At 40.0% G+C, this 17851-nt stretch overlaps 1 protein-coding gene across 1 annotated transcript in view; it reads right to left on the bottom strand.

Annotated features, from left to right (window-relative positions):
• Nucleotides 1-17851, bottom strand: part of GPR107 (G protein-coupled receptor 107) — a 109078-nt gene that overhangs the window by 38113 nt on the left and 53114 nt on the right. The window contains exons 8-13 of the mRNA XM_004375758.2: nucleotides 16398-16508; nucleotides 15906-16039; nucleotides 9650-9725; nucleotides 8257-8330; nucleotides 7700-7817; nucleotides 2717-2847 (exon numbers count right to left, since the gene is read on the bottom strand). Of these exons, the coding sequence (XP_004375815.1) occupies nucleotides 2717-2847; nucleotides 7700-7817; nucleotides 8257-8330; nucleotides 9650-9725; nucleotides 15906-16039; nucleotides 16398-16508 (644 nt within the window). The remainder of the gene's footprint in view (nucleotides 1-2716; nucleotides 2848-7699; nucleotides 7818-8256; nucleotides 8331-9649; nucleotides 9726-15905; nucleotides 16040-16397; nucleotides 16509-17851) is intronic.

Here is a 17851-nt window from a genome sequence, read left to right as displayed (position 1 = left end):
TAAGGCAGGACCTGATCTACAAGACTGGATTGTGTCCTGAGGCAATCTCTTGAGATATAAAAGACAGAAGTGAGCAGTGAGACAGGGGGACCTCAGACCACGCCAGGAACAGAGCGCGTCCTTTGGACCAGGGTCCCTGCACCGAGAAGGTCTTAGTCTGGGGGAACACTGATGAGAAGGCCGAGAGAGAGAGAGCCTTCCCTTGGAGCTGACACCTTGAATTTGGACTTTTAGCCTACTTTGACTGAGGAAATAAACTTCTCTTTATTAAAACCATCCACTTGTGGTGTTTCTGTTATAGCAGCACGAGATGACTAAGACAAGTACTTATGATGATTTTTTTCATTTGACATCAACATTCAGGATATTTATTGTAAAGAATCTTGCCATTTGACATTTGCATATTAGTGTTATAATTAGTAAGTGGCAAGAAATTGCCACCTGTAGCTCTATAGCTCTTCTGGGTCTTATCAATACCCCGTATTCCTTACATTTTATTGTTCTGATAGTAGCAGATATGACAGTAGGGTACTAAGCTCTGTTCCTTAATAATAAGATACCTTCTTATCTGAAGCAACACTGGTCATCCTATGTTACGGATGCCTGAATTACTTATTCCTGGGTGGGGTCGGGGGAGGCGGTGGTGATTAAAAAGACTCAGCTGTACTCTTGTATGCTGGCAGCTGCCTGCTGAACTGATACATGTACTTGTGTGGTATGTGATGGAGTTAGGGTTAAGAGCAAATCTAATAAGCTGGAATTGGATTATGCTCCACTGGTACCATGTTCTAAATAATCAAAGAATTAAACGACCGGATAAACCCCCAATTCCTAAAAAATATTAATTTATTGCATGGGGCATTGCAGTAAGGAAAATCTCATTTCTAATAGAAGGCAGGAACTGTATTTTTTATGCAAATAATACATATCTTCAATGTTTGCCAACCACACCTTCCTCTCCCTCCCGGTGGTATTTTTGTAAGTGTGCTATGCTAATTTTTTTTATAGCAACGTGTAAAAAAAATTGGCATAGTAGCGCTTATAAAAATACCTTCGGGGGGGGGGGAGGACGAGATTAGCACACATAGAAGGCGTGTGTTACTTGCGTAAAAATACAGCCAATCTATTTTTTTAAACATCATTCCAAAATAATTAACTGCTTACAACAGCCATGGAACTGGATCATTAAGGATGCAGTATTTTATGTTTGCTATCCTTCTTTCCTCCAGTATACTGAATCATAAATTTCCATCCTTTTGCATGTGATTTAATGAGGATATTCTTCTTCATCCACCACTGACTTGGCATTAACATCTCTTTACACAAATCAAAGTACAGTATATACATCTAAAGGCTGTCATTTCTAGGAATGGAGCAAACTATTATGAAGATATCGGAAATGTTTATGTGCTATGAACTATCACTAGTTTTATGTTAACATTCTTCTTCATTTTCCATCTAACTTCAAGCTTCTCCCTCCCACCCCACCCCTAAAATCCATGCTGTTATTTTATGTTGTCACTGAATTCTCATTCCCAGACTCTTCTCTACTGTCTAGAACTGTGCTAAATGCCAGTCCATGGTGCCAGGTTGGCCAGGTTTACATACAGAAAGAAATAATCTTTGACGGTTACAAGGGAGGGGAGGGGTGGGGAGGGAAAAACACTAATTAGATAGTAGGTAAGTGGTAACTTTGGTGAAGGGTAAGACAGTACACAATACTGGGGAAGTCAGCACAACTTGACCAAGGCAAAGTCATAGAAGCTTCACAGACACATCCAAACTCCCTAAGGTACCAAATTACTGGGTTGAGAGCTGAGGACCATGGTCCTGGGGGACATCTACCTCAACTGGCATAACATAGTTTATAAAAAAAAGTCCCACATCCAACTGTAGTGATTAGTGTCTGAGGTCTTAAAAGCCTGTGAGCGGCCATCTAAGATACATCTACTGGTCCCATCCCAGCTGAAACAAAGGAGAATGAAGAAAATCGAAGACACAAGGGAAATATTAGTCCAAAGGACTAATGTACCACAGCTACCACAGCCTTCACCGGACTGAGCCCAGAACAAGTAGATGGTATCCAGCTACCACTACCAACTGCTCTGACAGGGGTCACAATAGAGGGTCCTAGACAGAGCGGGAGAAAAATGTAGAACAAAATTCAAATTCGAAAATAAAAGACTAGACTTGCTGATCTGAAAGAGACTACAGAAACCCGAAGAGTATGGTCCTCAGACACCCTTTTAATTCAGTACTGAAGTTGCTCTCGAGGTTCACGCTTCAGTCACAGATTATACAGGTTTATAAGGCAAATGATAACACACGTGAGGAACATGCTTTTGTAGTTCAATCATGTAAATGAGACTGAATGGGCACACCACCACAAAGCAAAGACGAGAAGGCAGGAAGGGACAGGAAAACTGGATGAATGGAAACGGGGAAACTGGGGTGGAGAAGGGGAGAGTGTTGGCACATCATGGGGCTGGTAACCAAAGCCACAAAACAATTTGTGTATTAATTGTTTAATGAGAAACTAATTTGCTCTGTAAACTTTCACCTGAAGTACAAAAAAAAAAAAAAAAAAAAAGAATCAAGTGCAGATTGATAAAGACACAGATGCCCTGGCTGATTTGGACCAATTTGGCAATGGCTAGTTCAGCTGCTAGGTTTGACAGACAAGTGCACATGACCTCTCTCCATGCGGTTTACTCACCACACCACTGGGAAGAGGATGGCTCCACAGCACAGCAGGTCAACCAGAAACAGAGAATCCTTCCACAAGCCATACTCAGTTGTCCCCTCCTCAGTGGACTCTATGATGATATAGGCCACGTTTGCCAGGACCTGTAGGACACGAGAAGTCACTGAGGCTCAAAAGCACGGATGGATTAACAGGAACAGCAGCCCCAACAGGGTATGGACACCGGGGCCTACCATTATTTCTGGCCCTACTTATTTTTCCAGAACTTTGCTACTCTCCTATCAAGAAACAGAGTCTCTCTGTGCCTTCCCCTTGGACCCGGGCAGGTATGTGATTGCTCTGACCAAAAGAATATGGTGGAAGTGATGCCATGTAATTTCCAAAGCTAGGTCATAAAAAGGATACAGCTTCTGCCTGGCTCTCTCCTGGACATACACCTTTAGAGCCCTGTGGCTTCTTCTTATAAGAAGTCTGGCCACCCTGAAGCCGCCACGCTGGAGACCAGTAGAGATAGAGAGAAGTCTCAGAAATCACTTCCCATCTGATCAAGTCAAGTCTTCCCAAGGCAGGAGACAGATGCAAATGAAGAAGCCTTCAAGATGACCCCAGCTATTGTCTGACTATAACCTAATGAGATCCCAAGCCAGATGTACATAGTAAAGCCACTCCCGGATATTCTTGACTCATAGACACTGTGAGAGAGAATAAATGGTTATTGCTGTTTTAAGCCACTAAGTTTTGGAGTGAACACTGTACTTTGCTTTTTAGGCACCTCAGGCCTCAGTGATGTCACTCAGGTGCTAAGCAGGCAGTACTACGTTCCCTATTTAGCCACGATGCCGATACTCCTCAAGACCATTATCCCTTTGTAGGTACGTCTGGTTTTCAGTGAAAATAATTCTTCTAAGTTCCAAATAATGGGACTGTGGTACCAGAGAACAGAGCAGCAAGAACGGCAGATGACACCACAGAGATTGAGTAGTCACATTGCTCCTACAGGAATAACTCAAGTCCAGTCTTCCCTACACTGGACATGGCTTAGCTCTTCCCACTGAAGCTCATCTGTGTCTACATACTGCTTCTGTTTCCAATTGAAGGTTTTGCCTTGTGTGTTTAGCATGTTATGTAGTCTTTCTGCTGACAATAATAAAAAACTGCGATGCCACTAGAGCATAAGGAAAATTTGCAATTCATGACATTCTTTCGAAGATTTCCATTAGGCATGGATACAGAGGTTTTAATTCCACATGTATAACCCATAAGAAGTCCACTGTCCCAATACTCCACTTGACTTATAAAGGTAATTCCTCACACTTATGCAAAGAATGGGAAATCTACTGTGCTATCATTTGGGTAGTCTCTAAGTGTGGTTTCTCTTTCGATATAGGACTTGTAAGTTGTCACAGAAACCATTACTTCTCTTAATAAAGATGCAAAAATTATTTCGAAATCTAAGTCTCTTCACTGACACTTGGCTTCCAGGTTCTTCCCTACCCCAAGTTCCTCCTGAAGCCCAGTCTATCCTAAACATCTGCATCTGTGGTTCTATGTATAAAGACAACGTGGAAAACAAAGGCTTTTACATCTTTAATTCGTAATTCTCTTAATTCTCATCTTAATTCCATTCTTTCCTTAATTCACACTCTACATGAGAAACAAAATGTTCCTAGAGGTGTTGGTATTGAGTGACGTGCCTATAGTGTTCTCGAAACAACATTTTGTATATCACTGACTCCTTACTCAAACTTTCAGCAGTTCCCCATGGTCAAAAGGAAGCAGTCTTAATTTTTAAGGCTGACATTCAATGTATTCCCAGACTAGTCTCTATATTTAAATACAGGCAGTCCCCAGATTATGAATAAGTTCCATTCCTAAGTGTTTTTAATTGAATTTGTACATAAGTCAGAACAGTTAGGTATGGTTGCTATCTAACTTCAGTTAGTCAAATGTTTGTCCTAGTATACAGTATACCTTTCTAGGCATAAAAAACATTGAGGAAACACTTCCAGATACACTAAAACATCTTTAACATAATAATACAGTAATAATAATGTTCTGATGTGTATCACAAAGTAGTGTAGTGCCCGTTTGTTATTATGAACCATTTTACATACGTTGAATTTTTAATATAATAGGCTTTACGGGGGTTGGTTCATAACTATGGGTTGTAAGTAAGTCAGACGTTCATAACCCAGGGACTGCCTGTACTAACTTCCTTATATTTAATTTTTTTTAATGTCCTTGTTTCCTCAAAGTGATCTGCTATATAAACTTGTGTGTTCATCTTTTGAGGCAGCAAAAAAGGGGTAAGCTAGGAAGACTGTCCATTACACCAGGGTTCATGCCAAAGGGAAAAAGATTCAAAACAGACTGGATGGTAGCACCTACTAAAGGGAAAGGAAAACAAGCAGGGAGTATGGCAAAGTGGGAAGAGTACCCAGGTCTCATCACTTATAAGCTCTGAGACCCTGACAGGCTGAAGAAACTGTACAGTTCCTCAGCATCTTTTATACAAAAGACAGTAGTATTACATTACATGTTTCTGCTGGGAATCCTTTGCCTCTGACATACTCCTTTCCTCAAATACCCAGTAAAGGCCCATCTCAGCCATAAAGTCCTTCCAGATCATTCTAACTTGGGGTGATTACTATCTCCTTGAAAACCTATAGCAACTGGCCTGTACCATACTTTTGGCACTAATACATGTTCTTGTTACTGAATGTGAGGGTGGCCTTGCTGCTAATGTTGCCAGCAAGTACTAGCACTGATCTGGGTGCCTCGGGAGTTGTCCCCTTCCTCTCCTACTTGCCTAGTTACACTGTGCTCCAAAATGTGAGATCAGTTAATGAGAGCAACTTTATCAAACAGATGTTGGTTGGTCCAGCAAAGGACAGTAGCTGTGTATCCCTACTAGAACCGCTCTGTTTATTACAAGTTGTTTTTTGGTTTTATTTTTTAATGCTCAGGTTCTGCCTCCAATAAGACTATTAAAATAAGACAAAACAAAATTTCTCTCCCAGGGGGCTTACAGCCTTGAAGGCTAGCCTCAGCCCAGGGCCCCAAGCGACAAGAAGAGTTTAGTAAATGTTTGGCCCCGATGTCTACTACAATATTCTACCTAGTGAAAACTCATTGGTGTCATTCGCAGTTTTAAACTAATTTGTTATTAAAATCACTATGTACCTAAGTTGCTTCACTCAGAGTGTCATTTTGTTATAGGGAAAACTGACACAGAAGAGAAGGTGAAATATTTCCCTAAGTTTTCAGTAGGACTCTATTCAAAGTCGAGGCTTCCACATGCTGGTTTAAAGAAGACTGAGGGTCAAGCATTGCCCAGTGCAATGACTAAAGTCTAGGTATTGTTAGTGTGGGGTTTATATTAACTTTATCCACAGAATTTGGTCTTTGTCCTCAGTTCCTGAGACGTAACCTCTTTTTAAAAAAAAAAAAAAAAAAAAAAAAAACCTTGGAATTTAAGCGTTTTCGGTAAGATCTCCAGACCACACCTAACTAACAGGTAATGCCAATGAGTGATGAGGTGACTCTGGGGTAGGGGCTGGCCAGGTGAGAAGGATCTACTGTGTCACCTCGTGATACCAACCAACCTCAGAGGAGAGGGGCTGGAGTCTGTATTACTAATGAGACCCCAATAAAAGCTCTGGACACTGAATCTTTATGAGCTTCCTGGGTGGCAAAAGACATCTGCTCTTGGGATGGTGACACACTCTCTTGGGGACAAAGAAGCTTCATGTTGGGAATCTTCCTAGACCTTGCCCTATCCTACGTGTCTCTTCATTTGTACCCCTTTTTCCTATAATAAAAATGTAATTGTAAGTATTGCATTTTTCATGAGTTCTGTGAGTCATTCTAGCAAATTACTGAGCCCAAGTGAGTAGTGACAGCCAGCAGGTCAGAGTGAGGGGGGCTGAGAACCCCTGAGCTTACTGCTGGTATTCAGAGGGTGTAGAGGGAACCTCCAAATTTGTAACCAGCAGGTCAGAAGTGAGAGGGCCTCCAAGCTTGAGGCTCGCATCCTGAAGGGGTAGTGGGAAGACCCTAAATTTGTAGCCAACAGGTCAGAAGTGTGGGTGTTGTGGGGCCTCTTAACCTTGCGACTGGTGTTTGAAGTTTTGGGTCTATGTGTCAGTCTGGAGGACTGTGTCCTTTAACTTGTGAGATCTGACCTAGCTCTGGGTAGCTGGGATCAGAGGAAGAATTGCTGCATGGGCAGCTGGGGTCAGAAAAGAAGTGGTAAACGTGGATTTGATTTTTATTCACACAGAATTCTAGAGTCCTCAATCCCAAATGGCAGAAGCTAGGTTTCTGGAGTTAGTGAACTGACTCCCTCTTCCCAGAGGCCTGGAGTTGAGCCCTTTGAGTGTCTAGAGAGGAACCAGAGTCACATAAACCAGAGACTCCATCACCCAGAGACCAGAAGAACTAGATGGTGCCCGGCTACCATCAATGACTACCCTGACAGGGAACACAACAGAGAGTCCCCGACAGAGCAGGAGAAAAGTAGGGTGCAGAACCCAAATTCTAGTAAAAAGATCAGACTTAATGGTCTGAATGAGACTGGAGGGGCCCCAGAAGACATGGCACCCAGACTCTCTGTTATCCCAGAACTAAAACCATTCCTGAAGCCAACTCTTCAGACAAAGATTAGACTGGACTGTAAGACATAAAATGATACTCATGAGGAGTGTGCTTCTTAGATCAAGTAGATAGGTGAGACTAAATGAGCAGCTCCTGTCCAGAGGAGAGATGAGAAGCCAGAAAGGGACAGGAGCTGGTTGAATGGACACAGGAAATCTGACATGGAAAGGAAGAGTATGCTGTCACATTGCGGGGAGAGCAACTATGATCACATAATGTGTGTATAAATTTTTATATGAGAAACTGACCTCACTGTAAACTTTCACTTAAAGCACAATTAAAAAAAAAAGAGAGAGAGAGAGAGAGGAACTAGGACAAGCAGGATTAGAGCTCCTTTACCTGGAGTGGGATGACAATCATGAAGATCTTTTTGTCTTTATCGGAAAGAATGTGCTTAATGAAAGCCCAGCCAGTGCCAATGAGTGCAATGGTGATGAAGAGAAGTGCCCCCTTCAAACTGGAAAAGAAAAAATTAACAGATAACAACGGGTCTCTTCAGGCTCTCACTCAAGTTAGATTATAAGAGCTTATTCTAGGACTTCACATGCTTCTTGCAAAAGATAAGCAGCCAAATTCAGGAAATTCATCTTAAGTGAGCAACACACTCTTTCCTGCCACACAAATAGTTAGCTATGCACCTCACTACCTAAGCAGCCAACCACTTCAGGCAGGCAGGCAGGTAGGCAGCCACTTCCAGGAGCATGCCAGCAATCCCAAGATCTCAAGTCTGGACAGCCATCTGTATATCATACAATTTGAACATCACAGGGACCCAGATGGGCTACCAGAAGAGGGTGGAGCCAGTCAACTTTGTCTTTCCTTATTGTAGTTTTTCCACCTTTTCCCATATGTCATTTCATGGCATGAATATTTCACATGTCATCTTGTATACTTACAGGTGAGTGATATAGTACACAACGGCCCAACCTTCAATCGGAAAGCCCTGGGAGGAGATGTAGTGATAGTCGATCTGAAATCAAACAACTGCATTTCAGAAAGATCAGTCTACCACATGGGTTAGCACACAGTGAAACAGTAAATCATACCAGAGGATCCTATGACAGAGGATGTCCACCCTCTGCCCCACTCCCTAATACCTCATATGTCCATTCACAAAGAAGTATATATGTGAGTACACTAACAAAACATCAGGTAGCTTGACAGACTTGACAAAAGGTTTAATGTCACTAACACCCAGCCCATGTCCCTCACTTGAGGCAAGTAATTCACTCTGGCAAATGGCTGGCTATTCTTTTCTTTAAAATCTCCAGGGCCCAAATCACAAATCTTTTCAGTATCCCAGTCAAGAACTTTATCATCCAACCATTTCTGCTTACGTAAGTAAATAAGTCAGTCAGTCAGTAAGTAAAAAGTCTATGTGGATCATCAGCTTCAACTTTTTTTTTCCACTAAAAAAAAAATATCTGTAAATTTAGAGCTATTTGAGGCCACCAAAGCATTTTAACTAAAGTGGCAAGTTTCAGTGCTATGCCAAAATGTTTCCTGGCAGAACTCAAAATTGTGACACCAATTTCTTTACATATCTTTCATTCTATCACAAATGACTATCTAGATACTAAAAGTGAGTCAAAGACCCGTTCATTCATTAGCTATATGGTTCCAGAAAGAAATCTTTTAACTTGGATCCAAATGGGAAATTATCCAAAAAACTTTCATTTCTTGAAATTGTAACTGGGTATATTACTGCTTTTTCCTATGACAGCATTTTTAAATGCAGGTAAGAGAGTGCATGTCCAGAGATTGCCACCCTCACAAGTGTGGTCCATGGGGACCAGGTAGGCCCACAAATTGGGGAAGCTGTGATCTTACCCCCATAAGCAAGTTCATTTCAATTTGTATCAGTTCTATACATTCAAAACTTAAGCTCAATTCTTACGCCTCAATCTCTAAAGCATCAGTTTGCTCTCAAATAAGTATAATAACATTGAACTTCAAATTAAATGGGAATGTGAGGGAATATTTGAAAAAATAAAAGTAGTGGAAACAATTCAGCAGGTGGCACTCTAATCTCAAAACACATGACCTAGGAAAATTCTGCGTTTCTAAGGTAATATCAGAAGATGTCTTACATCTAGCGCTGACAGATGTCGGGATCACTTGCCCCCTACGAGCAGTCCCCCTCTTCCAGACAAAAGAAGGCTTCATGAGTATTCTTTTATCTTTTGTTTCCCACCAATCTATCCACTTTCCCTAATCTACTCTTTCTGCTCACATGGGCATTATACACCATTTCATAAATGACCCCCCTCAAAAAATGTTGATACATACTGCATGGAATACCAACGAAAGAGACTTGGTGAAAGGAAGGGCCGCCATCAACCAGTGAATTTTAAATACATCATTCCTACAAAAACAGAGAGAAAAGATTTAAAGGAATATTCCATGTCTCAAAGGACAGCAGAAGCTTCATGTAGTGGATCTATTTAAAAAGAGGCAGTAAACAAAATGTAAGCAAACCACAAACAGGAAGTTTTTTTAAAAAGTAGTTTCTGAGGATATGAACATGCACTTTGCCAAACAAGACATTCAGGTGGCCAAAGAGACACATAAAGAAATGCTCACGATCATTAGCCATTAGAGAAATGCAGATCAAAACTACAATGAGATATCATCTCACCCCAACAAGGCTAGCATTAATCCACAAAACACAAAATAATAAATGCTGTAGAGGTTGTGGAGAGACTGGAATACTTATATACTGTTGGTGGGAATGTAAAATGGTACAACCACTTTGGAAATCAATTTGGCACTTCCTTAAAAAGCTAGAAATAGAAGTACCACACGATCCAGCTCGCCCGCTCCTTGGAATATATCCTAGAGAAATAAAAGCCATCACACGAATAGATATTTGCACACCCATGTTCATTGCAGCACTGTTCACAATAGCAAAAAGATGGAATCAACCGAGGTACCCATCAAAGGACGAATGGATTAACAAATTATGGTATATCCACACAACAGAATACTACGCAACGATAAAGAACGACGACGACGCTGTGAAACATCTTATAACATGGAGGAAGCTACAGGTCATTATGCTGAGTGAATTTAGTCAATCACAGAAGTGCAAATATTGCATAAGACCACTATTATAAGAACTCAAGAAAAGGTTTAAACACAAAAGAAAACATTCTTTGATGGTTATGAGGGTGGGGAGGGAGGGTGAGGGTTATTTACTAACTAGATAGTAGATAAGAATTATCTTAGGTGAAGGGAAGGACAGCACACACTACAGGGGAGGTTAGCACAACTGGACTAAACCAAAGCTCAGAAGTTTCTTGAATACAATCAAATACTTTGAGGGACAGAGTAGCAGGGGTGGGGGTCTGGGGACCATGCTTTCAGGGGACATCTAGGTTAACTGGCATAACAAAGTTTATTAAGAAAATGTTCTGCATCCTACTTTGGTGAGTGGCATCTGGGGGTCTTAAAAGCTTGCAAGTGGCCATCTAAGATGCATCAATTGGTCCCAACCACCTGGAGTAAAGGAGAATGAAGAACACCTAAGTCGCAAGGAAAAGTAGTAGCCCAAGAGACAGAAAGGGCCACATAAACCAGAGACTTCATCAGCCTGAGACCAGAAGAACTAGATTGTGCCTGGCTACCACCAATGACTGCCCTGACTGGGAACACAACAGAGAGTCCCTGATGGAGCAGGAGAAAGGTGGGGTGCAGAACTCAAATTCCAGTAAGAAGACCAGACTTAATGGTCTGACTGAGACTGGAGGAACCCCGGAAAGCACGGCCCCTGGATTCTCTATCGGCCCAGAACTAAAACAATTTCCGAGGCCAACTCTTCAGACAGGGATTGGACTGGACTGTGGGACGTAAAGTGATACTCATGAGGAGTGTGCCTCTTAGCTCAAGTAGATAGAAGAGACTAAACAGGCAGCTTCTGTCCAGAAGTGAGATGGGAAGGAAGAGAGTGTTAGGAGCTGGTTGAATGGACATGGGGAATCAGGGGTGGAAAGGAGGAGTATGCTGTCACAGTATGGGGAGAGCAATTAGGGTCACATAACAATGTATGTATAAACTTTTTGTATAGGAAAAAATTAAAAAAAAAAAAAAGTAGTTTCTGTAGGCAGAACTAGAGCCCTAAAGTCATCTCTAATATATAATTTACTGTTGTGAATGAAACCGAGTTATGCACGCTAGACATTATGGGTTCCAAGTCCTGACAAGATGGAAATCTAACACAGGCTGCTGGCTTCTTCCCCAGAAATCATCCTGGACAGGCCACAGAGGCAAAAATGAGGTGAATGGATGTGAGACAATGGCATGAAATCCCTGGGAAAGCAAAGGCAATTAGTACAGCTACAGGGGGAAATCTGCAGCCCAGAGCAGAAGGCTGGAACCCAGGCATCAGGGATGGGCTGGGGAAAAGTAATGAGATTGTGCCTCCTTCTCCCCTCCTTATGACGGGTACCTGTAAAACATACCAGGCCAGTAGGGTAGAGTACCCTTTCCCACCTCCACACCTCAACAGGGAGGTATAACACAGGTACTAGTCTACCTTTTGGGCTTTCAGGCATCAAATTCCTTTGCTCTCTCTCACCTCCTTCTAGGAATAATCTAATAGAAGACATATAGGACCATTACGGAGAAAACTTTTAAACTCTATTAAAGCACATAAATGAACACTTAAAACCACAAAGGAACTCTCACTCTCAGATACTAAGGCATTCTGCAAAGAAACAGGAGTAAAAAATGTGGAACAGCGGCAGCATCAGACAAAAGACAAATGGAATAGACGAGAGAGTTCAGGAATAGATTCATAGAAGCTTGATATATGATAAAAGTGACACCATCCACTGGGTCATCTATTGTTTAATAGTCAGCACTGGGAAAAACTAGCTCAAACCTATATATAAAAACAAATAAGTAAATAAGGTGGATCTCTACTCGCAGGTACATAAAGGAGAACTCCAGATGGATTCAAGATCTAAACGTAAAACAAACGTTTGTGATTTTGGAGTAGGAAAAGGGCTTAAGATCCAAAAGGTACTAATTATTCAAAAGACTAAAATTAGGCAGATCTGACTCCATTAAAAAACTGTCATTCAATAATGAACACCACAGACAAATTTAACAGGTTAGGAGAACAAATCTGCAATGTCTAAAACAGACAAGGGGTTGATATCCAGAACAAGAAACCATGCAAAGCAACACGAAAAAGACAGAAAACCCAACAGAAAAATACACAAAGAATATGAATAGGCAGTCCTAAGAGGAGAAACCCATTAACAAGCTGAAAAAAAAAAATCAAATAATCATATCAATAGATGCAGGAAATGTATTTGATAAAATCCAACATCTTTCATGACAAAACCCAGCAAAATAGAAACAGAGGGGAACTTCCTCAACTTGACAAAAAAATCTATAAAAAACTTACAGCTAATATCATACTTAATGGTAAGAAACTAGATGCTTTCTCCCTAAGATTGGGAACAAGGCAAGGATGGCCCCTCTCATAACTCCTATTTGACATCGTACTGGAAGTCCCATCTAATACGATAAGGCAAGAAAAGGAAATTAAAAGTATAGACTGGGAAGGAAGAAATAAAACTATTCACAGATGACATGGTTGTCTATGTAGAAAATCCCAAAGAACTGACAAAATAATTCCTGGAACTAATAAGTGATTACAGTAAGGTTGCAGGAAATAAGGTTAATATACAAAAGTCGATTGCCTTCCTATATATCAACAATGGACAACTGGAATTTGAAATGAAAAACACAACACCATTTACATTATCACCAGAAAATTTAAATACTTAAGTATAAAGTTAACAAAATATGTACAAAATCTATATAAGGAAAACTACAAAACTTTGAAGAAAGAACTCAAAGAAGATCTAAATAAATGGAGAGATATTCCATGTTCATGGACAAGAAGACTCAATATTGTTAAGATGTCAGTTCTTCTGAACTTGATCTATAGATTCAATGCAATCCCAATCAAAATCCCAGCTGGTTACTTTGTGGTTATTGACAAACTGCTTCTAAAGTTTATAAGGAAAGACAAAAGACTCAGATAGCCAATGCAATACTTAATAAGTGGAGGGCTAACACTACCCAGACATAAATACAGCAGGTATTTGGAAATTCTCTGAACTTTCTGCTGTTTGTAAACCCAAAACCGCTCCAAAAAAAATAAAGTATACTAATTTAAAAAAAAAGGAGTTAGGCCTTGCACAGAATGATGCTGAGAGTGTACGTGAACGGACATATTTGAGGTTCAAGCACAACCGGGCTGATTTTCTTCCCTGGTACTTTCCCATTCCAATGCACACCTATTCCAAGGTCAAAAAGAAAGTCAAAGCCAGAGTAGTCTATCACTACTAAATGACAATGAGAATTACCCATAGTGTAAAACTGCTCAGTGTAAAGAGCTGTGTTCACTCACCGCTGGCAACCATGCCTTGAAGTCCAAAGTTAAAACACTGACAGCTAGGGCTGTGATGTGACCGAAAAAATAGAGGGTCACAGCCAGACCTATCTGGCTCAAACACTGGTCCTACCCTTACAAACTTAATTTCTCTAAGCCTCAGTAACTTCTCCTGAGAATGGAGTTGCTAGAAGATTAACTCAAAAGCTGATGGAAAATTAACTGAACTAACCAACATCAAGTGCCTAACAGGGCACAAAGCAGGTACTCAAAAAATACGAGCTGCCAGTTTTCCCTTACCACTTCCCTCTCTAAACTCTGGGCCCAACACACAGCTCAGAGAATTGAGATGAGCCAGACATGCACAAAAAGCATATCTGGGTTCCAGGCCCAGCTCTCTCATGTCTCTCACTTCCCCTCTCTGGGCCTCAATATAATCACCTGTAAAATGTAGTAACTGAGAAGATCTCTCAGCTCCTTTTGGCTCTAAGGGGCTGTGAGCATCAAATGAACCTGTCCAAGTTGGAGTCATACACCCTTACATTATTCAAATCTCCAACTAATGGAACTAGCTATAAGACTCCTGGGAAAACATGGGGATAGGGCAGAGGGCTTAAAAATATTTAGTATTTCTGTATATATACTATTCTTCAACAGAAAGTTAAAACCATAGCTTGTACAAAATAGGCCAGTCTCATTCAGCCTCAGCTTTAAAAGTGTCATCACAATTTTATTATAAATGAACCAATGGCAATGATTATTAGGTCACTAAATAAAAGGGAATTTAAACACCTAGTTAACAAAATATTTTATACATATCTCATATTTACATAGCACCCTAATTTTCAAAGCACCCTCATATACATTATCTTTTGGGGATTACATAACAAGTCTAAGGATCTTGACTTCCTCTAAGAGGAAGGCAGAGCCATTATTACTGTCCCAGTTTGGTAGCCAAGAAAAAAGAGGCTTAGAGTGAAGAAAGTACACAGATACTAGAGTCAAAGTTCACACTTGAAATCAGGTCTTCTGCCTCCTAGTTCCTACTCCTCTAATAATGGCAAAAGCAACCTTTCTTAAAAAGAAAAAAAAAAAAAAATTTTACGGTCTGAATTTGTAGGATTCTTTTTCTCTTAGTAATGGCTGCCTAATAATCTCGTCCAAAACATGATTATGTAGGTCCTTCACAAGTAAATAAGAAGCGCTTTTTACATCTGGTAGGTATAAAGGATATTACATCAAATAAGAATCAGCAACTGCATCCAACCAGATGCTCTGGGCTCTGAGCATTTCTAATAGAAGATGATCAGGCCACTAGGGATTAAAGAGGTCTCAATTTCTGCCCTAATGTTTCAGAGACAGAGGTATTTGGTGTTTGGGGGTACTGAATTATTTTATTAATCCATATTATAAAACCATATTCAAATACCATCACCTACCCAGCTTACAGCCTTAAAATATAATACGTATTTTATACTATTCTCTAACTGAAAACTAATATCTTCTTCTCAGTTTTCTTGGGAGGCAGACAGAGAATTAAACACTAGTTCCATGTGCATGCAGCTGCTCCCCGCAAGAACCATGCAGAGGAAGTTAAAGCCTCAGGGGTTTCAGAAGGCTGGCCAAAAGCCAGGCAGATGGGCTTTGAAGAAGTTTCCTCCAGCAGCAAGCATCTGGAGGTCAATAAAGAGACTCTTCCAGCCAGCTCTGAGCTGATGCCTTCAGTCACTAAACAATATCTCTATCCTCTTATCCAGGCAGTGGGTCGTCTTCATTTATCTCTTTAGAATAACCAGTCACTGAATGGGACCAACATTCTCACTCTGAGTCTTGGACTGTGGTCTCTCTGCTATAGAAACATTTTGCTTATACGTTTTATTTTGCTTGTATATTACTGAAATATCTAGGTTTACTTTTTAAACAGAGCAATGGCAAGTGAACAAACACCAAGGAATGCAAAGGCCTCCCACACTGCAAGACTCCTGTACAGTCCCTCTAGTGTTTCAGGAAGACGCCCTTTGAAGAGAACAAGACTACTGGTGCCAATTTATGCAAAGTTCAGAAGCCAGCAAAAGGTGAAAATATACAAATCTCAAGACACTTTGATTTGAAGGTCTCAAGGAAGTAATAATTTACCGTCGTTTTCGAAGAATGTGAATCCAGATGGTCCCAGAAAGGAAGAAGAAAAAGGCCATCGAAATGTATAATTTGGGGAGAGGAATTTCTCCTGCTGAGAGGTAACTGTCAGGATTCTTCTCTGTAATCTCAATCTGAAATCAACATGGAATTAACTTTTACTTTTCAGGAGTGGATCATCCCCTTATTCAGCAATTTGGAATCTCAGCTGTTTTACTTACACTTAAGAAAGTGAGTACCAGCATTATCACAACCACATTTTAATGCCTAGGTTAAAGTGCAAATATATTCTAAATTGCTTTATATTTTCTTATTTATGAATCCTCTGCTAAATACCCTACTGGCAGGGATTTTAGTGTGGCCACATTTTTTCTCTTACTCTCCTTAAGTGTTCTTAAAATCTATGCTTACGTAGAAATAAACGTCTTGCATATCACACTGCTGACAAATCCTCAGACCACCCTACATGAACAATCTCCATATGGTACTCACATCAAGGCTGAATGAAACCTTGTCACTAGACTGCGTTTCATTTCCACGGCATTTATGAAAGTAAAGACTGTAGAGGCCTTCTTGGTCATCGGTGCTGATGTTAAAGAAAAACTGAAAGTGACAAAGAAAAAAATTTAAAGGTACCCAAATCTTTACCTAGATTTTTAAATCTTAGAAATAAATCATGACTATTATGGACAGAAGAAGACAGACTACTTGAATTAATCAAATCCTTCCAGAGAGTTTAAACAGATTTTTTTTATTCTATGATTCCCCCCAACATTCTGTTATGATAATTTTCAAGCATTCAGAAAAGCTGAAAGAACTGTACAGTGAACACCTGTACACTCACTACCTAGAGTCTACAATTTTACTATACTTGCTTTGTCATATATATCTGTCCATCTATGATGGTTTTTACGTCTGCAGAGATAATCTATGATACAGTTATCTAGTTTTCAATCCAACATATTATTTTGCCCTTTAAGTTTTTAAAAAGAAAGAAGGATCACCAATAACGTGAATAGGTAAAGGACCAATATTCCCGAATTAAAATTTCCACCTATGATTTTAGACAATAAAAACAGAGGCTACATTTTCTACATTTAGATATTTTTCTAGTTTTAATATATTTCATGTGTTTCAAATAAATTTTAATATAACTCGACCACACACACACAGTCTCTCTCACACACACTCACAGGACGTGACTCCTAGGTCAATTTTATCAACATTTTACTATAAGCAGTGAAAGCCTAGAAAAGTCCTAGCAATAAAAAGAAATCTGCCTAAAATATCTTGTTTAGGACTGTATAAGTAGATGGCAAAATTATAAAGAGAAGAAATTACTATAAAATTTTCATGTAGGAGTTACCTCTAGAGCTGGGAAAGGATGTGAGGGACACATGGGGCTTCTGGGGTGCTAGCACTGTTCTATTTCTTGTTCCAGGCGATGGCTACACAGGTGATTATTTATAGTTATTTAAAGAGCTCAACATAAATATTACACACTTCTCTGTATACTATACCTCACAATTTTTTAAAAAATGGGAAAGAAGAGTCATCTCACAAGAAAGAAATAAAAGACCAAGAACAATAAAGCTGAAATTATTTGTTAAACCATGTCTCAAACTCATCATTCTAAATACACACTAAACAGACTATGCATTTTAGCCTACTCAGGGTAGAGAAAAAGAAAACTTTTCTAAACATATTGATAATTTTATTTTCAAAAGCAAGACTCATATGATGTTTCTAAGAAAGATTAAAAAATCAATAGAATCACCATGGTTGATTAGAGTAGGCACCTGACCCTTAAAGAAAAAAACAAAAAACTAAAGTACAAATTTTAGAATTGGAATAAGGCCTCACAATGCCCTGCCTGCACTTTGGCAGATAAACTATCATCCCTATTCCCTGGATGAAGCAGTGAAGCACAGACTGAATGCACTATC

This window comes from Trichechus manatus, unplaced genomic scaffold (genome assembly GCF_000243295.1).
Source record: "Trichechus manatus latirostris isolate Lorelei unplaced genomic scaffold, TriManLat1.0 scaffold00038, whole genome shotgun sequence".
NCBI classification, from domain to species: Eukaryota; Metazoa; Chordata; class Mammalia; order Sirenia; family Trichechidae; genus Trichechus; species Trichechus manatus.
Note: the sequence above shows the minus strand (reverse complement) of the source record. Positions and strands in the feature narration are given on the sequence as shown.